Below are 23742 nucleotides of genomic sequence, written 5' to 3'. Positions count from 1 at the left end.
TATCACGTGTAGGTCGGAAGAGCTTTCGTCTTCCATATCTTCAGGATCGCTTTCCAACACGAGTTCGTAATTAAAACTGCTTCTTTGTAAGGAAACCTTCGTGGAAGCACTAATGACTTCACAGCAAGGAGAGAGGGCAGCATAACCAATGTCAATTAGCGGGAAAACAGTTTCTTCTTCTGTTTCACTTTCCGAAACGATAACTTCGCTCCTATCTTCCATCTAGAACGGTTACCGTAATATACCAAGTATCCACTGTCGCCACCTATTATTTCACATGATTTAAAACCGGCGGAATATTCCGCTCATAAACCAATGCCAAAATGCCACATGCAAAACGTGACGTCATCTTGCAATGTTATCAAAATGTAAGGTACCATATTTTTTCTCACCTTACATACATTGTATTATTTTATGCTACTGGTTTGTGAAAACGTGGGACAATTCCGTTATAACATAACAGGAAATAGTTTTTGCACAGCTAAAAATTATACTGTTAATTGTTATCGGTAAGACTTGTTTGCAATATGATATCACGATGCGAAAATAAAATAGTACATCTCATTACATTAGCGTTGCGTGACCTTTGTTGGGACTGCGCGTTGTTGCTGTGCGCAACTCCCCGGCGAAACTTTGCCTGCTTCCAGAATTTAGTTTAAGTTGGGAAACAGACTTTCGTATTTCAAGACAAAAATAGAATTTCAATCGGCACAACGCTTCGTGTAGCACTCATTTTTGAATGAGTGTATTACTGGATCTTGGAATATTGACTGCCATGCGACGAAGGCGCCAAATGAACACGAGGGCGGGAAAAGTACGATAAACATTGCCGGAAAATAATGAAGGAAAAACGCTACAGAAAAGTTACTGGCAAAATCGGAGGAGAAAAACAATGTTAGTGCATCAATCAGCTTGTCACAACACATAAGATGAAGTTAGCGAGAGAGATTTGATGGTCTTGGAGACCTTGCAGAACTCGAGAGATAGAGAGCCCCGGCCCCCCAGCGTGACGGGATGAACACAAAGGTAAGCCTCAACTTATCACTTATCGTTAGCGATAGGTCTATGTAAAAACAACTTCTTAATGAATATCTTTAGTTTTATATTGAGGGAGAAACAAATTAGCGAAATTACATTTTCTAGGAACCTGAAAACTGTTCTAACATCAGGCCGCCGGGTAGCGGGGGTGTAGTTTTATTCGTTTTTAATACGCGTTCACAATAGCAGTGACAAAATGTGACGAGTCAAGCAGAAATTAAATCGAACAAACCGATCGCGTCTCATTAGACCGTCGTGCGACTTTGAAATCGTAGAGCAAGATTAGAAACAGTGCCGGAGAAAGTCGTATTCAATTTCCGACATTGAACAGATTCTTCTCGATCTCATTGGATTAATGCATCAGTCAATTCCAGCAGTGCCCATCCCCCCCCCCCCCGGGCAACCGCGGGGCATTTGCTCACGTTGTCAGTCCCGGGGATGGGGCATCCGCAATTTTATCGCGGTCCGGGGGCTGGGCATTTGCGTACCCCGGGGCGACCCCCGGGCATTCGACACACGTGTTTTGGAAAGTGCCATGGATGAGTTCATCGGGAAAGACGAGGCGTTTGTCGAACAATGGCTTGTCCGTCAGGGACTAGAGAAACTTGCGGATGTTTTTAAAGGCATGTTTTCTCAATTTTAGATATTTCTTCATTACTTGTGAGCATATAAATATAAGAGACAAGGTGAACTATATTTTGTTTATCAAAAAACAGTCACTGACATGAACACGATTATTTCGCATTTCGCATTCAAAACTAGCCTAGTGGAGTTAAAATACTTAAGGTTTGCGAATTCAAATGATGCGATCTTCAAGACAGATCCTGCGAGCTTAAAATGCAATGCATCATCATTTAAAATGTGTTGATCCTTCACATAAAAAGTAGCCCGCGAGTACTGGCGCCTATCATCGCTCGCGGCTGGGGACACGTCCGCCGCAATCCCAGCTATTCTCTAGCAAACTGTTAAAAACAAATATAAAGAAATAAATATAATCAGAATCAACTAACACGTACTGTTGTCCTTGAAGTCTTACCGTTGCATTAAAATACTGAACAGTTGACCGTTTTATTCACTGATTAATTAAAAAACTGTGGAGGTGTCGGAAGGCGACGATCCCGGGGGCGGGGCATTTGCCCTCTTTCTTCGTCCCCACCCCGGGGAATTTGCCAATTTTTTTAAAAAAATGCTAATGCCCGGGGGTTAGCCCGGGGGGGGGGGGATGGGCACTGCTGGAATTGACTGATGCATAAGACCGGAATATTCCTCAGAAACTGACAGAGTTCACGTTTGAAAAACACCATGCATGTCATTTTAGACGTAAATGAAATGGCGCGCTAATGTAAACAAAGACTGTAGATCGAGAGTGAACATAAAATATTCGACTCTAAAGGGGCACGATGAGTAGAAAATTTCTGTCTGCTTTTGGACAATTTTTGGCATATGAATATTCGTTCGTGAAAGAGTCGATCGAGGTAATTCCTAGGAATACCGGTACATTTTTTTTGCGCGCCCGTTAACCGGAAACGACTACTGAATATCTGGAATCTGTTCGGCGGAGACAAAAACATAGCTGTGGCTCGATCGATGTCGATGACAGAGTCGTAATTACACCGATGCTTCTCATTGGATCAAGAACGGAATATTCCGAAGAAGATGACAAAGGTCACGTTTGAAAATCATCATGCAGGAACCATGCAGGCGATATTCACGCAACATTTTGTAAAATAAATGGTGCAGAAAATCTGAACAACGAGAATAAGATTCTTCAAACGCAAAATTGATCGAGAGTAAATCAGAGTAAATTGTTCAACTAAAATATTTTGAGTAAATAACAAGTGTTTATGAATTGTATACTCTAAATAACAATATAGTACCAATAATAGCGTACATAACATGTACATTTCTATGAAAGAAAAAAATATAAGTCGGTTGATATGTTGATATGTTGCAATTGCTAGCGTCGACAATGTTTGTGTGGCTAACAATTAGTTTTGTAGATGTGTAAATTGATTTCTGCCAAAATAGCACCTCTCATTGGCTAAAATACGGAATATTCCGTTTGTGAAAGATATCATATTACTAAATGATCACGTAAATAACAGACGGTCCTGATTGGATCACAGGCGGAATATTCCCTGAAACACTATCACAATTACAAGTACAGATTTAAATGAAGTCGTACAAATTTAAATCGAGAACTGTTAGTAATGATTCATCGAGTTTAATTTACCTTGAGATGGTGTTTTGATATCTGATCTTTTAACAATTTTATTTCCCCATTTTCTCGTTAGTTTAGTTTTGGTTGTGAAGATATTATCAAACACTCGACACACTGTTTTACCAAATCTCCAAACAACTCAAAGTTCATCAAAGTTTCTCTGCTGAGTGTTGTATTTTCCACTTTCCTCTTGGTGTTTGGAAATGCGGTAAAACATGTTCTCTTGTGTGTGATATAATACATAACAATTAAACTTCAGTTTAATTAGACTTCTGGAGAAATCTCTACTCGATCTTTCCGTTTGTCCAGTCTTTGAAGCATTATGACTGAATAAATGTGAGCAACGTTCTCATCCTCAACCTAAATTAGAAAAGGAGCATAAACATTTCTTAAAAGGCAAGAAAAAATTAAATAAAATACAGCACTCTGAATTCATTTTTTACGGTGAAACTCCAATATAGTGAACTGCTGGTCTTGAAAAACAGGTTCATCATGACAGAGGTTCATTAACTTATATCAGGATAATTTCTGTTCCATACATTTTACTGTAAGTAGCTTTTTTCTGCAGAAAAGAATATTGGAGTCCTAATGAGTCCTGACTTTTTATATAAATAGCGGTTCATTATACCCGGCATTGACAATTGCGCTCAATCGGACTGAATTTCAATTGAACTCAGTAAAACTCTATCCATGGAGTTTGACAACTGAAGCAGTAAATAAAACCCTCACAAAAATAATTGGACAATCGAACTCAATCAAACATCTGAGTTCTGAACTATTGATTTTTGTAAAACTGGTGTTGAAAATCAATAACAAGTTTTTGGAGGCTCAAGATACTTTGGTATAACACATGTTCTTCATGTTTTCGAGATCACATAACATGATCTTTGTTCCAGCGAATTCACTCACCGAACACAATGAAACACAATCCACTGGATTATGTTCCGCTGAGTTTGGTTTCTGAACTCATTTGAACACAGTCTAATAGATCAAATACGATTGGGTCCGATCTGCTTGATTGAGTTTGATCAGTTCGGAAATCGAATTCACACAAAGGTTGATGTTTGATTTCCTTCAATATGTCGAACCCAGTCAAACTCAATCCGTGGAGTTTGATTGTGTTCGATTGAGTTCAATTTCTGAACCGGATTACAATAGTGCTCCACTATACTGTATAAAGATGTGGAGATCAATGTAGATTCCTACATGCAATGGGATGAAAGCATAATTAATAACTTTGCACAAGTACATCAAACGATAGAAAACATATTAGCTTAGTTACATGGGCGAGAATTGCGATTAATAAGTTTAGGGTGAAAGTAACTCTTGTTCCTTGCAGGATTGCCAAACTTTTACGACAAATATATCTTTTAGGCTCTTATAGCTCCCAACTTTTCTTTTTACAACACATCACATAAGAGCGGCTGATCATAATACGGTCAAATCGTATAATTATCATGCCCGTCAGAGGCAACAATTCTTTCGGTTTAGTCGAAGAAAATGGCTTTTATTTATCTTTTTTTGGTTTTTCTTTTACGGTAGCAAGCCCTAAAAATGTAACGTAATAACAACAATATACCTCTCCAATTAACAGGCCCATGACTTCTTCTCTTTCAGTAGTCAATGCATGCGTTAAACAGACCATATATGCATCCGCTTCTATCTTCACAGATTCGACCGCCATCTTGACTTCCTTATCCTCCAGCGGCCATGGGGAACTCCGCTGAAAATAAAAACTGAAGTCTAGCTGTTATTGTCACGAAACGAAAAACGTTGCGTGACGACCCGAGACTGGCTTTACTGGCCAATAACATGGTGAAAATTACGAAAAAGTCGATGAAATTAAAGACGTTAACTACATCTTCTTGAAGAGCAAAACTTAGCTATGGCTCTGTGATTCCACTGATGCCACTTTCCCATGTTACAGCTGTTCTTAGCACTGTGACTTGTGCGAATGACGTACACATGACGTAACCAGTTTTCCGCTTTTATGAAAATCATACACGACAGAGGAGAGTAAGTACACTATATTTATCGATCGCTGTTTCTCGTTCAAAATCACAGACATGTCGTTTGTTAACTACATTCTGCAAACAGCCAGTGTCACGTTTCTGTACGTGGTGGGTTTCTTAGGAGGAATGCATCTTCTCGGCCTGGTCACGCTATCTGTACGGGTCCGCAAATGATCCCGGACCGCAAATGATCCCCAAATTGGACCGCAAATGATCCTGAACCGGAAATGATCCCCGATAGGGACCGCAAATGATCCCGACTAAAAAATTAGGAATGGCATGGATAGTGGGATGGTGTGGATAGGGAATTGCCGTGCGTGAATACCGATGGTTTTTTTAAAGCCATCTTATAATTATAGTGGCTTACAACTTGCTTTTTTTTTCGTACTTTCGACTAAATTTTGTTGCTAACTACGATGTTATGAATATCACCACTCAATCATCAAAACACGACTTGGCTTGCATTTCTTTGCTCAGTAAAATCATGATCAGTGTAACATACGCTACATATCCTCCTTTGTTAAACATTGATAGTTCGGTGTTATAGTTAAATCACATTTAATCAGCCATTAACGCCACTCGTCTAACGTTTTAAACTAAAATCTAACCATGAAGCAACTATTAAGGAAGACCCTGTCACCTGAGTAGACCCACAAGCCTACAACGCTTCATCACGCTGTAAAACACCTATTGTGTAGCACTGGAAATTTGAACAAATTTATTTTGTAATTTTTCCTCGGTCGTATTTTGGCTTTGATTCCTTGGAAATGACTACTTGAGTATTCTAAGAAGCCAAAATTCCAAGTTTTAGTTATGAAGTTCAGCCTCATGACCAAGCAAGACCAAGGCTTGCGCTTCGTTTTGACAAGTTTGCTGTACGATAGATGTTTGATACTATCGCCAGGATCGCTACTGGGATTTCGAGAATGTTTACAAGTATGTGTTTTTCTAAGACTTCTAATTCAATAGATCGTCTTCACGTGACGTATTTTTATCCTCATCAGGCATAAGAGGCGGTACATTTATATCTGTTTACAATTAGAGTGCTTCGTTTGGAAACCAGAACATTTTGAATTTCAGGGTTATTGAGGTTGCGTGACACAACGCTACGATCGAGTTTGTTGAAAAATATATACTTATCTCATGATTTTGAGCCTTTTTAGAAGTTAGAGCATTAGGAAAAGTGCTTATTTAAAAGCTTGTTTGTTTAGTACTGATAATCAGTCGCCTAGAAAGCCAAGGTAAGTTCCAGATGTTTACACTATATTCCAGCCGCCATATTGGTGTACCACGGGTGTATACCAACATGGCGTTTTCTTACTGGGCTCTGTAAATTTCTGGGAAACATTTACGACGAATTTCTGAAGTTTGGGGAAACGCACAGGCCTAAAACTTGGAGAAGTGTCTTGTTTAGTTATCTTCTATAGCGTACGTCACAATTTCTTAGCTTTTTCCATTGGTTGGTTTTCGATTTATTATTTTGTTTATTGCGTGACAGTGAAAACGATCTGTACCGTTCGAAGAACAAAACAGCAACTGTGGAATATTTTTTTGCAAAAATGATAAAACATGTTTTTTAGTTCATAATTTTTGTACATGTTCTCACCTTCCTCTGAAATAAATCCATGCCATTGCTTATTTTTTAGTCGGGATCATTTGTGGTCCAATATGGGGATCATTTCCGGTCTGGGATCATTTGCGGTTCAATTTGGGGATCATTTGCGGTCCGGGATCATTTGCGGGCCTGGGATCATTTGCGGACCCGTACATATCTCTGTTGTTCTTTTACACACCTCTGTGGCCGTTTGTACTTTTGTATTTATCATGGATGTATCTTGCGGAGTGGAAAACTCCCCAACGAGGGGGAAGAGACCTTCTAAGGAGCTTCACAAGGCGGCTTTCTGTTTTCAAGTACATAAGCGATTATTTCCCGATCACTCTCGTCAAGACGAGCCAACTTGATCCTCAGAAGAACTACATCTTAGGCTATCATCCCCATGGTATATTTACCGAGGGAGTATCCATGGCGTTGAATACAGAGGCTTGTGGATTTAGTGAAAAGTTCCCTGGGATTATACCGCATCTGTCAGTTCACTCAAGTGAGAAAACTAGCAGCGCTCACGATATTTGCGATATTCTTTAAAATGCTTTTTCGCGGTCGCTATAAATTTAAAATTTCTTTATTTGACTTATTATATTTAGCATATATTTGTCCCGACTTGTCGAATCTAACATCCCCTCCTAGTGTTATCGAAAAAACATCGTTGTTTTAGGTACCACAGTATTTCTTATATTCTATGAATTTTATTGCTTTGTTATTTCACTTGTATGAAATCATTACAATAATGAACTGATTTGTAATAGTAATTCGACCTCGTGTCGCATAAATATTATTCAGGCAGTATTCGCGCGAGTTACTTTAAACTCGGACGAGCGCCAGACCGATTTGAAATTACGAGCAAGATCACTCCCTGAATAGACTTCCCTCAAGTCGACCTTTGTCGCATATTCAGGCTGTCACGAGGACCAGTTACTAATTAATCGTATCTATAACAAATCTCTAAATTAAAAAAAGTATTTTGAGAGCTTCGTTTGAGCGAAAAAGTCGATAGCGCTTTCTATGTATGTTTTAAAAACTATAGGAAAAGCCATTAAAGCGCGCGTAATTGACGTGCGAATGGCGAGCACCGATTACGTGACAAATAGACGCGCGGAGAACCAATCACGATCGAGAATTTAGTTATAGATACGATTACGAAGTAAAATCGGTATTGGCATACTGGTGTTCGAGTAAATGGATCATGGATCGGATTGGCATGACATGTAGCATTAGAATCAGCTGTAGCAGTAGCAGAGTAGTAGCAATGGCATTGACAAAAGAAGTCAGTAGTAGCAGTGGCAGTGGCAGTAGTAGAGGCCAGCAGTAGGGGCAGTAGAAGTGGCATTGGCAGTGGCAGCAGTAGTACCTGTAGCGGCAAACGTAGTAGCAGCAGCATTCAGTGGCAGAGGCAGAAGCGGCCAGTGGCAGCAGTGGTAGTAGTAGCGGTGGCCGTGGCAGTGCCAGTAGCAGTACCGGTAGCAGTAAAAGTGGTAGCAGCAGCATTCAGTGGTGCCAGTGGCAGCAGTATTCATTGGCAGTGGCACTAACAGAATAAGTGACAGTAGCAGTAGCACTAGCAGTAGCAGTAGCAGCATTGGGGGCAGCAGTAGTGTATAAAGAAATAGTGTTAGGAGCCCATCCGCCCCTGTGGTTCGGTGAGGTCGTAGAAGTAGTTTAATGGTATTTTTGTATTTCCAAACTCATTTGAGGGAGAAGATTTTTCTGTATTGCCCAATATTGATAGAAGTTGATAATTTTTCGTCAAATTGAAGAGTGCAAATGTAAAAAGACAAAAGTAGAAACGGGAAACGCATGCATGGGTCTTCCTCGTGTAGGTTAATCTGATTAAACAGAGTAAAAGGAACTACCATTGCAATAATTACACAGTGGTTGTTACCTTCACAGGTCTTTTGACGGCTTGGCTATACCGTGACGTTCTCATGAGCCTGGGTGTGATTGACGTGACACGTCCAAGCTTGGAATACACGCTGACACAAAAAGGGGCGGGGCACTCTGTTGTCATCGTTGTGGGCGGAGCAGCAGAGATACTTGACACTCGCTTTGATAGCTACGTGCTGACACTAAAACGTCGAAAGGGATTTATTAAACTGGCGTTACAGACTGGGTTTGTATGAGATTTTGTGGCGAGAGAATTGTCTGAGATTCGACCCGAAAAATCAGATGCGCTTTACATCATCCGTTGTCGTTGTGGCATGGGGCGCATATGAGGTCTTAACGGATCATTGTAAAGCTTTGCCATCTTGTGCGCGCAAATGTTTGTTAACTGTTCTGAAACTAACTTTAAATTTGCTGCGACTTAAGTACATGCACTTATTTCTCAGCTTTTCCACGCCTATTTACAATCAAAGGGCAATCTAAGCAATCTCGTATAACGCCTTCTCCTAAACAGCTAACTTCCTCTAAACAGCTTTTTGATGTGATTTACACACTGCGCTTTTCTGTTCTTTGCAGATGTGAACTTGTTCCTGTTTTTGCCTTTGGACAGAACAATCTGTTTCATATTTTTGGTGGCGGTTACTACTCTCGATTTTCACGATTTCAGCGCTGGCTTCGATCCAAAACCCAGAGTGGATTTTGTTATTGTTGGGGAGCTTGTATGCTGCCGAGACGATCTCCAATCCACGTTGTAGGTAGGTCGAGCGTTTCACGTGTGCCATTACATTCCTGGCTGATTTTAATTCCCGGCAACGGTGTACAGCCTTAATTTTTCATTAAAGCCAGGAGCCCATGCTACTGATAAAAGCGAGCTTTGTTATCCTTTCCAAGTTTTGCGATTTCGCGGCCTTTCCTTCAAAGTTCGTTTTCAGATTTCAAGCTAAATTGCATATAAACTCGTGCCATCTATCCCCTAGATCTCAAGTTCCACAATTTCACCCCGCAACCTCGTTCCCAGATCTCTCATCTTACAGCCCTTCAGATGAGAGACCCTGGGAACGAGGTTGTTCATCCCGGTGGGAACTCCCATATAAAAAGGACGGGGGGGGGGTGCTCGTCGTACCTTTTGGGGGTTAAAAAAATAGTTTTGGTACCTCTGAGGGTGTTCATCCTCAACAGGTCCACAGCGGGAGCTGTTGTGGCACCTTCTACAGGTATTGAGCCGAAAAAAATATGACAGGAGATAATGTGTTGTTTTAGATTTGGTACCTCTTAGGGGTAAAGAAAATGTTAAGCCACACCCACAAAATAGAACCTTGGTACCTGTTAGGGGTTCTTTTCAAAATTTTCGACGAGCATGGACCCCAGTCCTTTTTATATGGGCGTTTCCTCCCGGGAATTCACTGACCTATTAGCATAGAGGTTGTAACCAATTAAAGGCAAAACTATCCGAGTTTTTATGTAGCTCTATAGGACCGTGCGTCCGTGCTTCGATGAACTAAGCTAAGCTTGCGATCTTGACGGGCTCAAAATAGAGGGTCTGTGAACAGGCTAGACTTCGTGTTTTCGATCGAATTTCAAATCCATACAAACTCCTATAGATCGCTCCACACAAGTTCTCATACGTACGCTTTAGTCATCTGTAAGTAAACTATTGTTAACGCTTTCGGCAGAGTTCTGAGATCATGCTCGAGATTTGAAAAAAAGGGAGATATTGATGGCCAAGCTCTTCAGAAGAGCAGGATTATTTATATTTTTCCTTCTTGATATTCCGGCATATCTGTTCTAAATATTCCATATTGATTTTTTTTCTGAAATATCCCGTTTTCTGTAAACTCCCTTATAGGGCATCATTTATCGGATATTGTTGTTTTTTTGTTCTCTTTTACCTTGACAGTGGGATCGCCTATTCCTGTGCGCAAAGTTGCTAATCCAAGCCAAGAAGAAATCGACAAACTCCACTCGCGATACATAGAAGATCTTAAAGAGTTGTATGAAAAATACAAGGACAAGTATCATCCAACAGATACCTCAGAGTTATTGATCGTTTAGCTACAAATACTGAATAACCGCTGCAGAATTAAACATTATCTTTCGTTTTATCCTCAGCGTAGACTGACAAACGGATCTCCTTAATAAGTTTTGGACTAACACTTCCGGCCTGCGAGAGAGACATCCGAGATTTAACCCGAATGACATGCCATGCATGATAATGCAGGATTTCGCGCGGTCATTTCTTTTTTTTTTTTTTGCGGTTTTCTTTCGTGTCACGCACGACGGACTAAGCGAAAGAGGGACTACTCGTAGTCTAGTAGAGTGTCGGTCTTAGAATGGCTGTCTTTTGCGCGCGAAAATCCAAGACGACAGATTTCCGTAATTAACCAATTAGAGACTCTTTTCATTTCTTTTTATGTGTGCTTTTGTTGCTATCTTGCTGACCCGTAATTACTTTTCCTTTAATTTTTTTTTTTATTTAACGCTGATGTCAACTGGCTGCTTGGTTCCGCTAGCCCCTATGACTACTCCAGTCAGCCAGTACTCTAATTTTATTATCTGTATTTTCTGTAATAGTTATAAGGCAAGAGAGAGTACTGTGGAGATAAAGATTGTTGTTTTTGTTGTTGTTCTAAGAGGGTGGCAAAAGGTTTTTGCGTGACGCGTGATCGCCCCAAAATTAGCAGCGTGATTGAGACCAAATTAGCCGCGTGACGCGGGACAGGACATCGTCATTTTGAAGAGATTCACAACATCACTCGGATTAATACAGGCTAATTGAAAAACGGATGAAGCTGGGGTTATGAAGAGATTAAAAGCCTTGATAGTGCTTGACACTACACCGGAGATATTGAAAAACGCAACAATCACCGGTCGTTTTATACTTTTGTTTGAGGAAATCTCGACCAGGGAAATCACTGACGTGGTTCTCCTGACCTACCGTGTTCGAAAAGGTCCGTTTTAAAATGTTTTTCGTCTACACGAAAACTCAAAACCGGCGTTTTCAAATTCCTCCGATTTGAAGAGCGTTTTCGAAAAGCTCCGTTTTCGTGACGGATTACTTTGGACCGTAGGCCTAACCGTAGAAATAAAGCTGTATGCGTTTATAAATTCCTCCGGCGTCACGTGGATGGAGTCTGGAGCAAACCACGACGTCAATGAGCACCACCAAACAAAAGGCTTAATGAGAAAAAGAAAGGCTGTACAAGTGTGTTAAGTAAACCTTTAAACATTTCATAGCTGTCCTCTGCAAAACAACAACGCAAAATGACCGCGAATCGCGAACGATGAGTCGAATTGAACTGCTAATTTTTCGTATTTCCATTTAGCATTGAACGCTGTCATTCATTCATTCTCTTAGTTCATTCAAAGATTGATTCAGCTTTGCAAGTGCCTTTGCTTCAGCAGCAGCAACCTGGTATTTATGAGAGAAACATTCAAAAGATTACGTTTTGATGTACAGTTAATTTTTCAGACCAGATGAGCAAATATTGAGTAATGATAATACTAATGACACTGAAGCCGAGATTACAAGACTTTTTTAAGCTGGGGTCTGTTAGTATTACAAAATAATATCCTAGTCAATTTGTAACTTCAAAAAATTACTCAAAAAATAAAGAAAGCTTAAAATAAAAAGAGCCTTTTTCTCTTGTTTGTTTTTCTTTTTCATTTTAAATCTCCAAACACACCCTTTAAGCAGGCGCAAAATAGAGCATGCGTTGACATTTAGCTACTCACAGCATCTCGGACTGCTTTCTCTTTGTCTTCTCTCATAACTTGCTGGATTTCATTCAGAAGCTCTGTTCCAATACCTGAAAATATACACAATTATGCACATTAAGTGAATCAAAATCAAGCAAATTTACATTCAAAATTTACTACCAAACCGTAGCCATTATATCATGTGATGATATTGTAAATTATTTGGATCAAAATTTCTCTTGTTATCAATTTCTTGATATGGCTGCAGTGTGCATTTAGCTTGATTTGCTCCCGAACACTATACCCTAACTTTATGTGATATTCCTTAGCACGTCTTAGCTAGGTTTGGTAAATAGTTTTTATACGAACACTTCTGTTGAACTCGAGTTCAGATCAGTTGTTCTAGAACATAGTGATCACGTCGAGGATTTTAAGACTATAGCAGCATATCTTTAGATGAAGAACGAAGACGATAAATACTTTACTTACATACGATGTTGTTGTGCGTAACCTTCTGTGTTTTTAAGGTTGTTCTGCCATTTAACATTCGTTCTAACGTTAGCAAGGGATTTCCAGACGCCATCTTGAATTTTCGCGTCTCCTCGTAGCTATGCGACCGCGACTTAATGAAAGTCCCAGTCTCCCTTCTTACCTCACGGTGCGGATGCCGGCTCTCCTTACCCGTTGCGCTTCACACTTCTCTACTGTAGGCGAATGATTCCTTAACCCCCAGTAATTTTCACAATAGTAGAAAAGAACTCTCACTAGTTAAATTTAGATGGACAAATCTATGCGAGATGATAGATCCTTCTCATAAACCCTGACTGTTGACAACGTCTCCTGACCATACAGTACAAAAACTAAATCGTAAATACTCTTTTTCTTTGGCCATCTTAGCCTAACAAAGAATAGCATGCAAACTGCGGAGATAAACATGATAAAAATACGCATTGTTGGAAAACAAAAATGATACCTTGTTACTTGACGTTTCATATGTTTCAACATAAATGTTAGGGAGTGACCACTGAAAGTAGAAGTAGTCATTATAATACGTCAAATATTTCCGCGATTGGTCAAAACGCGTCACATGACTGAATATTTCCCAGCTAAAACTGGGGAATATCCGAATGAAATTCCTCAATTTTCATAATCGCCCGTGTTGCGAAAAATATTTGAAGGATAATAAACACAATGGCCACACACAATAGCCTCCATTTGAAGCGAAAATATGCTCGGATATTTGTTCTTAGGGCCGATTTACACTGTACGACTTTGTCTCATAACACAAGCTTACGACGGGCCTACGACATGACCAAGGACCATTTACACGCGCACGACATTTTCACTTACTAAATTAAATATGCAAAAGTTTGCATCGGGATTTTCAGAGCGAAAGTTCCAAACAGATATTTTAGCTGTCCTGTGCTCTAAAAAATAACTTTATAACGAGATATTTTTCGCTTTAATCCGTTCATTACTTTTCGAGAAACGGCTTCATGTGACTCAGTCAACAACAACTCCGTCCGCCATTTTGACGCAAGAAATTTGTCACAAAATATGTCATTTTCTATCGATTGCGGCTACGATTGTCGCAGCATTTTAAAACATGTTTTAAAATCCTACGACATTTTTTTGACGTATACAACAATCGTAAGCGAGTTGTAGGTTTGATTTTTGAGTTGTAGGTTTGATTGTGAAAGTAAATGTGAGGGATTAAAGAGATGCAGGCTGTGTAGGTATATGTTGGGAATTAATACGATGAAAGCTGTGTAGGTATATGTAGGGGATTGATGAGATGTATTGCTGTGTAGGTATACGAGGGAGATTAATGAGATGGAGGTTGTGTAGGTATATGTAGGGGATTAATGAGATGTAGGTTGTGTAGGTATATGTGGGGGATTAATAAGATGTAGGTTGTGTAGGTATATGTAGGGGATTAATGAGATGTAGGTTGTGTAGGTATATGTAGGGATTAATGAGATCTAGGCTGTGTAGGTATATGAGGGGGATTAATGAGATGTAGGCTGTGCAGGTATATGAGGGGGATTGATGAGATGTAGGCTGTGTAGGTATATGTGAGGGATTAATGAGATGTAGGCTGTGTAGGTATATGTAGGGGGTTAATGAGATGTAGGCTGTGTAGGCATATGTGGGGAACTAATGAGATGTTAATAAGATGTAGGCTCTGTAGGTATATGTAGGGATTAATGAGATGTAGGATGCGTAGGTATATGTGAAGGATCAATAAGATGTAGGCTGTGTAGGTATAAGTAGGTGATTAATGAGATTTAGGATGTAGAATGTGTAGGTATATGTAGGGGATTGATGAGATGTAGGCTGTGTAGGTATATGAGGGGGATTGATGAGATGCAGGCTGTGTAGGTATATGTTGGGAATTAATACGATGAAAGCTGTGTAGGTATATGTAGGGGACTGATGAGATGTATTGCTGTGTAGGTATACGAGGGGGATTAATGAGATGGAGGTTGTGTAGGTATATGTAGGGGATTAATGAGATGTAGGTTGTGTAGGTTTATGTAGAGGATTAATGAGATGTAGGTTGTGTAGGTATATGTGGGGGATCAATGAGATGTAGGTTGTGTAGGTATATGTAGAGGATTAATGAGATGTAGGCTGTGTAGGTATAGGTGGGGGATCAATGAGATGTAGGTTGTGTAGGTATATGTAGAGGATTAATGAGATGTAGGTTGTGTAGGTATATGTGGGGGATCAATGAGATGTAGGTTGTGTAGGTATATGTAGAGGATTAATGAGATGTAGGTTGTGCAGGTATATGTGGGGGATTAATGAGATGTAGGTTGTGTAGGTATATGTGGGGGATCAATGAGATGTTTGTTGTGTAGGTATATGTGGGGGATTAATAAGCTGTAGGCTGTGTAGGTATATGTAGGGAGTTAATAAGATCTAGGCTCTGTAGGTATTTGAGGGGGATTAATAAGCTGTAGGCTGTGTAGGTATATGTAGGGAATTAATAAGATCTAGGCTCTGTAGGTATTTGAGGGGGATTAATGAGATGTAGGCTCTGCAGGTATATGTGGGGGATTGATGAGATGTAGGCTGTGTGGGTATATGTTGGGAATTAATACGATGAAAGCTGTGTAGGTATATGTAGGATTAATGAGATGTATGCTGTGTAGGTATACGAGGGAGATTAATGAGATGTAGGCTGTGTAGGTATATGTGGGGGATTAACGAGATGTAGGCTGTGTAGGTATATGTGGGGGATTAATAAGATGGTAGGCTGAGTAGGTATCTGTAGGGATTAATGAGATGTAGGATGTAGGTATAAGTAGGTGATTAATGAGATGTAGGATGTGCAGGTATATATGTGGTTGAGGAAGAATACTTGATTATATATCCAGGAGGTATTGTTTTAAGAGAGATTAAGAGAGATGTGTATATTACGATGGAGTTATTAACTGGCCGCCCAACCATCCGGGTGGTGTCGCACTTATAAAGCGTCATAGCCAAACTAGACAAACGAGTTTCTGACACCGGCGGGATTTGATTATTCAAAATGGCGGACATACCTCAATTTAACCTATAATATGTTAATTTGCCAAACATTCTTTATATGCACGCTTGTGTTCTGTAACGGCTTTGTAATTTATGCTGTACATACACTGTATGTATAGCATAAATTACAAAGCCGTAATACTTAACTGCAATAAGTTCACCGCGAGAGCAACCACCCGCCGATCACTACTAAGAACATTCCCACCGGCATCAACAAACGACTGTCGTCCCTATCATCCGACAAAGCATCCTTTGACCAAGCCGCCCCTCCATACCAGAAAGCACTCGACGAAAGTGGATATCACTACACACTACGGTACGAACCAGCCAACACACGCAAACGGAGAAACCGACAACGTAATAACATCCTCTGGTACAACCCTCATTTTAGCAAGAACACCAGCACCGACATCGGACATAAATTCCTCGCCCTGATAGACAACCACTTTCCGAAAGATCACAAGCTAAGAAAAATCTTCAACCGAAACACCATTAAGATCAGTTACAGCTGCATGAACAACACAAAACAAATAATCGACAGCCATAACAAACGCATCCTAACTGCATCTATGCCGACTGATGACACCGCCGCCGCTACTATCAACAATAAAAAGACATGTAACTGCCGACAAAAGAACGCATGTCCGCTGGACGGAAACTGCCTACAATCATCTGTAATCTACCAAGCCACCGTAACACGCAAAGACAACAACACGACAGAAACCTACATCGGATTCACAGAGAACGACTTCAAAACTAGATACAGAAACCACACCGCGTCATTCGGTACATTTCTCTGACCCCTAGTCCATGGACTACCCCGATGGACCTGGTCCATGGATTACTCGAATGGACTACCCATGGACTACCCTAAATGGACAACCCTGAAATTTGTGGCAAACATAAATTTAACGATGCCAGAACCCGAACAAAAGATGCGATCGATCGACAAACACGTTACGGAACACTTGCGATGTAACAGATTTAACGATCCGAACAAAAGATGCGATCGATCAGAACAGTTGCGATTTAATCCTCAAACTTTTCCTACCTTAACATCTAGACTTTTGTTACAAAATATTGGATTCGAGCGAGTTTTTCTTTTGTTATCTACATGATAAGACACGACATTCACATAACCCCATACACCCATACACTTCACACACATATATAGTGGGGGTTCTGGCACAGTGGGTAGCAAGAGGACAACAACCGTCCGAAAAAAGCCCCCCAGCTCCTTCTCCTCAGACTAAAGCTTCGGAGAAGGAGCTGGGGGGCTTTTTTCGGACGGTTGTTGTTCTCTTGCTACCCACTGTGTCCAGAACTCCCACTATATATGTGTGTGTGTTTCTCTTCGTCCTTGATCAGTGCTGTGCCAGAAACCTCACTTCGGGTCCATCGAAGCTGCAACGCAAGTAATCAATATGCGCGGATGTGCCCTTCACTAGTTTATACAAAAAATGTGCCAGAAATATTTTCCTATTGGAGATCTATATGCACAGTGTATACTGCGCCGACATGGCTGCCGCAAGGTATTCGTCCGATGTTCTGCAAATGTTCTACGGCCCAATACCGAGGGAGGAAAGAACAAACCTTCCCGAACCGTTGACACCCGAGTTTCACGCATTATACGATGGGTTCCAAATATCTCAAAACAATTTCCAAGAATGGCTCCGTGTGTGGAGAATGGATATATCCGAAAGGAACCCAAACAATAAAGATATTTTGAAGTTCGCAAGAGAGAACAAAGAAAAGATCACCGATTTGGTCGAACAAGAAACCCTTGGGTTAAATAGCGTAAAAGTAAGTTTCGGGTTACAAGTAAAGTTCTCAATAGAAAGAAACGGTGAAACGCAATTCATAGAGCATTATTTTAAAGAAGACGAACCGCACGTTTTCAAAAAAAATGATGAGGACCTGATAAGACAAAAATTTGACGAATTCATTGAAAACGCAAAAGGAGAAATAGAGCACTGGTCCGAGATGGGATCAGGATGGGCGGTTGAAAGGATACAGGTCGCGTACGTGAATGTTGCGCGCTATCAGCCACTTCGCGGAGGGACCTATTTCCCTCTTCCTGCCAAACTGGCGAAAAAGAAGGCAATAATCAACGTGCAAAACAGAGACAACGAATGTTTGAAGTGGGCAATCAGATCCGCTTTATTCCCTCCAAAAGATGGAAAGAACCCGCAAAGACCAAGCAAATATCCGGTCAATGTCGGTATCAACTACGCAGGCATCGATTTCCCAACACCGGTAAAACAGATAGAAAAGCTCGAGGAACAAAACCCAAAACTCGCAATAAACGTATTTGGCTGGGAAAACGATTGTGCGATTGTGCACCGGATAAGCCAAAAACAAGCGAATGTGCTGCGGATAAACCTGATGTTAATCGAGAAAGGGGAACTTCAGCACTATTGTTACGTAAAAAGAGAAAGCGCTTTGCTGTTCGATCAGACCAAGCACAGAGATACGAAGCACTATTGCATGCTGTACTTGACCGGTTTCTCAAGAGCAGACTTGCTCGTGGATCACAAAAAATATTGCAACGGTGTGAACGGCAGGCCAACAAGGATCGTGATGCCGGAAGAGGGGGAAAACATACTTTCCTTCCAAAACTTCAAAAAACAGATGAAGGCGCCTTTCATTATTTACGCGGACTTTGAGGCAATTATCAGAAAGATTCTGGGCTGTGAGCGTGGGAGAATGCAAACAAGCTACACAGAGAAGACCGAAAGGCACGAGGCATGCGGTTATTCTTACCTTGTTGTGAGAAGCGATTGTGAAGTGGTAGGTTCCAACACGTACAGGGGTGAAAACGCGGTTGGGGAGTTTTTAGGTGCCATTATGCGGGAGGAGGAGAAAATAGGAGAGAGTTTGGCCACACCAAAGCCGATTGAAATGACGTGGAAGGACTGGGAAGACTTCAAGAAAGCGGTCGATTGCCATGTTTGCAACAAAGCTCTGATAAAAGACGAATTCATGGATTCTTTGCCCGTCTGGAACGTTGAAGAAGAACCGGTTGAAGAAGGCGTAAGAGAAAAATGGGGTTATTGGGGGCAAGGCCACAAAAAATGTTTCTACATGGCACAGAAAGAGAAGGAGAAGTGGGGATTTCAAAGGCTGAAAGTTGGAAGCCGAATCACAGGAAAACTGCAAGTACTGTGGAAACCCTTTACTTCAGAAAAACTTCAGAGACGCGGTAAAGGACCATTGCCACATAACGGGCAGGTACCGCGGAGCCGCGCACGCCGAATGCAACAAGAAACTGCGAATTAACCCGAAGACTGACCCAATACCAGTCGTATTCCACAACCTGAGGGGTTACGACGCGCACCACTTGATGCAAGCGATGTCGAAGCTGGAGAAAGAGGTCAAATGTGTCGCCAACAACATGGAGAAATATATCACATTCTCAGTCGGTAATCTTTGTTTCATCGACAGCTTGAACTTTTTGCAAGGGAGCCTTGATTCACTTGTAAGAGCGACACCGAAGGAGGCTTTGAAAATAACATCAACGATTTCGAAAGGCAGCGACCTGCTTTACAAAAAAGGGATCTATCCTTACGAGTACATGGACTCAAGGGAAAGATTCAGCGAGACAAGGCTTCCGGACAAAGAGAAGTTTTACAGCAAGCTGAACGACGAGCACATAACAGACGAAGAGTACGCGCACGCGCAGGCCGTCTGGGAGGCTTTTGGATACAAAACGCTGGGCGATTACCACGATCTTTACGTGAAAACTGACGTCGCGCTGCTGGCGGATGTGTTTGAGAACTTCCGAAAACTGTGCCTTTATCAGTACGGGCTGGATCCGGCGCACTATTTCACGTCGCCAGGCCTCTCCTGGGACGCGCTCTTGAAAAAGACTGGGGTCGAGCTTGAGCTCTTCACAGACTACGAAATGCATCTCTTCGTGGAAAGGGGAATGCGGGACGGAATCTCCATGGTGAGCAACAGGTACGCCAAGGCAAACAACCCGCAGGTACCGGGCTACGACCCCAGCAAGCCAAAAAAATACCTCCTCTATCTCGACGCAAACAATCTTTACGGATGGGCAAAGAGCTTGCCTCTGCCGATAAGAGGTTTCAAGTGGAAACGCGAGTTGCCCACAGAGGAGGAGATTCTTGGGATGAAAGAAAACGCGAAGAAGGGGTGCATTCTCGAGGTCGATCTTGAATACCCTGCAGAACTGCACGAGGAGCACAACAGCTATCCCCTGGCGCCGGAGAAAAAGGCCGTAAAAAAGGAGTGGATGTCGGACTACCAAAACGGGTTGATGAAAGACCTGGATCTAAAACCCCCGGACAGCAAGAAGCTGCTGCTAACGCTTCATGACAAAAAGAACTACGTCGTGCATTACAGAAACTTGCAGTTTTATCTGAAGCAGGACGTGAAACTGAAGCGTGTGCACAGAGTGCTGGAGTTCGAACAAGAACGCTGGATGGAGCCTTACATCCGGATGAACACAGAGTTCAGAAAGAAAGCGAAGAGCGTCTTCGAACAGAACTTTTACAAGCTCATGAACAACTCCGTTTTCGGCAAAACCATGGAAAACCTGCGCAACCGCGTTGACATAAGAATAGTGCGCAGCAACGAGACGGACAAAATAAGGAAATTGATCGCCAGCCCTTTGTACTCAAGGCATGTTTTATTTTCAAACGACATGGCAGGAATCGACATGCGAAAAAGCAAGCTGCTTCTCAACAAGCTGGTCTACACGGGGATGACGATCCTTGACAACAGCAAGATCCTGATGTACGACTTCTTTTACAACGAGCTTAAAAAGCAGTACGGCTCGAAGTGCGAGCTCTTGGACACCGACAGCCTTCTTGTCGAGATCGAAACGGATGACGTCTACGAAGACATGAAAAACAACATGGGCCTTTACGACACGAGTGACTACCCGAAGGACCATCCACTCCATTCGAACACCAACAAATAGGTCTTGGGCAAGATGAAAGACGAATGCGCAGGAACCCCCATCGCAGAGTATGTTGGTCTGAGACCGAAAATGTACTCCATCTTGAAGGCGGACGAAAAAAATATTAAAAAAGCGAAGGGCGTGAAAAAGAACGTTGTCAAGAAACAAATAACGCATGAACAGTACAAGGAAACGCTTTTCGGCGCGAAGCAGCAATGGCATGGAATGAACATTCTTCGAAGCGAGGGACACGAGATCTACGGTATGCATCTTAACAAAATTTCGCTTTCGCCATTTGATTCAAAGCGATGGATAGTTGACGATGGTATCCATACAAAAGCTTACGGGTACACCTGCATGGATATATTGTCAACATTAACAGATGACGAACTTAGAGGGTTGGAAGCCGAAGTTTCGAAGTTGCTCTGGGGGTAATTGTGTGTTTGGAGGGACAACCAGAAGTTCTTCACGCACAAAGCCGCGCTTGGGCCCGTCGCGCAGATGGTATAGAACGGGTTGATCGGGTTTGGAAAAAGATCTTTCAATGCCGAAAACTTTCAAAGACCAGATTGGATCCGTGGCCCTTTTCACGCCCCCTTCAAGCTCGCCGGGCTGGTAGAGATAACGAACTTGGACAAGAGGGGGGAGGATTTTTTCGCGTTTTCCGACAGGCCTCGTGTAAGGTGTCGACGGCCTCGCGTAAACAGATTTTTCTTTGATGGCGACGGTGGGTTTCTTGCCGATAAGGCTTGTGACCTCGTTGTTCAAAGCCGAAACAACTTCAGGAAGTCTTTTCACCCAGGCGGTGGACCGCTTGCCCTCAGGGAGAAGCATCCCCACGGCGTACTGGTGCCCGAACAATCGCTCCGCCAGGGTGCGGTTGAAACGTTCGACAATGGCCTGGTCGCGGTGAATGTCAACGCGCCCGCGCCGGATATATGTCTTGTGCTTTTCCATCTCTTGTGTGACAGCGCCCATGAATTCGCACCCGGGGTCAACCTGCAGCATTTCGGGCCATTCGAGAGGCGAGCGCTTGTAAATCTTCTGAAAGGCCTGGGTGACCTCATCAGAATTCTTCGAAGTCAGGGGTTCGGCCTCTTTGAAGCGGCTGGCCACGTCGACAACGGTCAGCGCGTATTTGAAAACTTTGCGGCCGCGAGGGAGCTTGTCGTGCGGCAGAAAAAGAAGGTCTGCCTGATGGACCTTGTTGGGCGTGGGAACGTCGAATTTCGGCCGAGGGATCCGCTTCGGCGCGGGGAGGAATATCTGCCAGAGCGCTTGCCGGATCAGCCACTTTTTTGCGGCATCTTCAGGTACCTTGGCGGCCTCGGCAAATTTTTTGATCGCGGCGATTCCTTTCCAGTAGCCTCCTGGGCCGTAGTAAATCTTCGCGAGTTTGGCGTCCATATGAGAAAGACGCAAAAAAGTTTAAAGGAACCGAAAGGCCGCGTAGCCCAGAGCGAGCGCCCCGGCGCCCACGAACGCGAGTTCACCGTTTTTCTGCTGCTCGCTCGGCTGATAGAAATCTGAGAGCTTGGGCTCCTTGGGCGGCGCCACCTGCGCACCGGGATGCGCCTGGTTGTAGAGTTTGAAGGCGTAGTCCGTGTTGGTGAAGTTCTGCTTGGCCTGCTCCTTTGTTTGCTCGTTGGTCGCGATCCAGTCGAGAAGTTGTGTTCGGTCGCGCGTGTATTTGGCGTAAGCCGCTTGATAATCTTCGAGAGCCTTGTCGTGGCGCTTTTTTTCTTCAAGCGCGGCTTTGTCGCCCTCGCCGAGCGCCCTCGCCAGATAATTGCCGCCGATAAAAGCCGTGGCGTTCAACACAGCCCCGCCAATCATGATCGCGATGCTCGCCATGGTTATATATTAATGGAAGCTTTTTTCAAATCATTATTCAGACGCTGTCGGGGAGGATTTTCTGGTCCTCGAGGTACTTTTTGAGCGCAATGCTGCCCGCCATGACAGCGGTGAGCTTCACGTAATTCATCACGCTGCTGCTGGGATCGGAAGTGAAATTCTCTTTCACAACCTTTTTTGCGACCCAGCCGATGCCCGCAGCTAATCCCGTGAGAGTTGCGGCGTCAATGACGGTCTTGACAAGCTTGTTGTCAGACATGGTATGTTCGATATAAGAGCGGAATAAAAGTTTAAAACAAAATTAATACTTCTTCCATCTGAGTATATTTTCAAGGCTTTTTAATTTATATGTCTGTCTATTATTTTTGTTATTTCTTCTTCTGCAACTCCATTCTTTTTTAATTCTTCTTCCATATCTTTTATAATTCTTATTAATTTTTCTCTCTTATCTTTGTCTTTTTCTATGCGTTTTCTGGCAAAGGCTTCATCCAAAACTTCGAATGTTTTTTTCAAAACATCTCTGCTGAACTTGAACAGATAAAACGTGACACCAAGAGTGGCGACGAAAGTGATAATGTTCTGTGAAGCGTTGTTATGTTCCGGCATCGCGGTACATATTACAGACAAAGGTTTAAAACATTGTTTTAAATGTATTTGGCCGTGTCGCGCGAGCAGGTTCTGGCTCAACACGCACGGGCTCAGGCGCGGGCTCCGGCGTTTTGAATTTGTCGAACACGGGCTTGGCCATCGCCTTGAGCTCTTCGCGTTTGTAATAGATCCCGAGCAGGGAAACGCCTATGCCGCCAATAGCAATCAATTGGTTGGCGCTGAGGCCAAAAAGGCCGCCGCTATTTGGGCTTTCACCTTCTGTGGTCGGGGCTGGCTCAGGGGCCGCTGTGGCGGCTTTCGCTTCCTTTTCCGCGTGATAAGCCTCAGCCGCTTTCTTCTGTTCTTCCCGGGCCAT

General features: G+C 42.5%; 2 protein-coding genes and 1 long non-coding RNA gene across 3 annotated transcripts; 1 reads left to right on the top strand and 2 right to left on the bottom strand.

Moving 5' to 3' along the window:
- Positions 1–3242: 3242 nt before the first annotated feature.
- LOC149108758 (lys-63-specific deubiquitinase BRCC36-like) lies at positions 3243–5128 on the bottom strand. The gene is made up of 2 exons (XM_089293373.1): positions 4839–5128; positions 3243–3619 (listed from the first exon to the last, which is right to left on the bottom strand). Exons 1-2 carry the CDS (start codon positions 4941–4943, stop codon positions 3524–3526), a joined length of 201 nt encoding a protein of 66 aa, XP_089149499.1. The 5' UTR covers positions 4944–5128; the 3' UTR covers positions 3243–3523.
- Positions 5129–5286: 158 nt separating this feature from the next.
- On the top strand, positions 5287–12397 carry LOC149108757 (2-acylglycerol O-acyltransferase 2-like). The gene is made up of 5 exons (XM_089293380.1): positions 5287–5420; positions 7039–7370; positions 8777–8996; positions 9344–9522; positions 10665–12397. Exons 1-5 carry the CDS (start codon positions 5326–5328, stop codon positions 10817–10819), a joined length of 981 nt encoding a protein of 326 aa, XP_089149506.1. The 5' UTR covers positions 5287–5325; the 3' UTR covers positions 10820–12397.
- On the bottom strand, positions 12111–13104 carry LOC149108756 (uncharacterized). Its single transcript, XR_016208487.1, has 3 exons — positions 12953–13104; positions 12500–12573; positions 12111–12176 (listed from the first exon to the last, which is right to left on the bottom strand). It is a non-coding gene; the product is annotated as an uncharacterized LOC149108756 (long non-coding RNA).
- Between the last annotated feature and the right edge of the window lie 10638 nt (positions 13105–23742).

This window comes from Orbicella faveolata, unplaced genomic scaffold (genome assembly GCF_042242905.1).
Source record: "Orbicella faveolata isolate gen_17 unplaced genomic scaffold, um_ofav_v1 contig_25, whole genome shotgun sequence".
NCBI lineage: Eukaryota > Metazoa > Cnidaria > Anthozoa > Scleractinia > Merulinidae > Orbicella > Orbicella faveolata.
Note: the sequence above shows the minus strand (reverse complement) of the source record. Positions and strands in the feature narration are given on the sequence as shown.

Bases quoted from the DNA above. Each gene is read 5' to 3' on its own strand.
- LOC149108758 (XM_089293373.1), bottom strand. From the start codon at position 4,943: ATGGCGGTCGAATCTGTGAAGATAGAAGCGGATGCATATATGGTCTGT. The intron at 3,620-4,838 runs GTATATTGTTGT...TTTCTAATTTAG, and splicing joins TGGGCCTGTTAATTGGAGAG to GTTGAGGATGAGAACGTTGC.
- LOC149108757 (XM_089293380.1), top strand. From the start codon at position 5,326: ATGTCGTTTGTTAACTACATTCTGCAAACAGCCAGTGTCACGTTTCTG. The intron at 7,371-8,776 runs GTGAGAAAACTA...TTACCTTCACAG, and splicing joins GCATCTGTCAGTTCACTCAA to GTCTTTTGACGGCTTGGCTA. The intron at 9,523-10,664 runs GTAGGTCGAGCG...TTACCTTGACAG, and splicing joins ATCTCCAATCCACGTTGTAG to TGGGATCGCCTATTCCTGTG.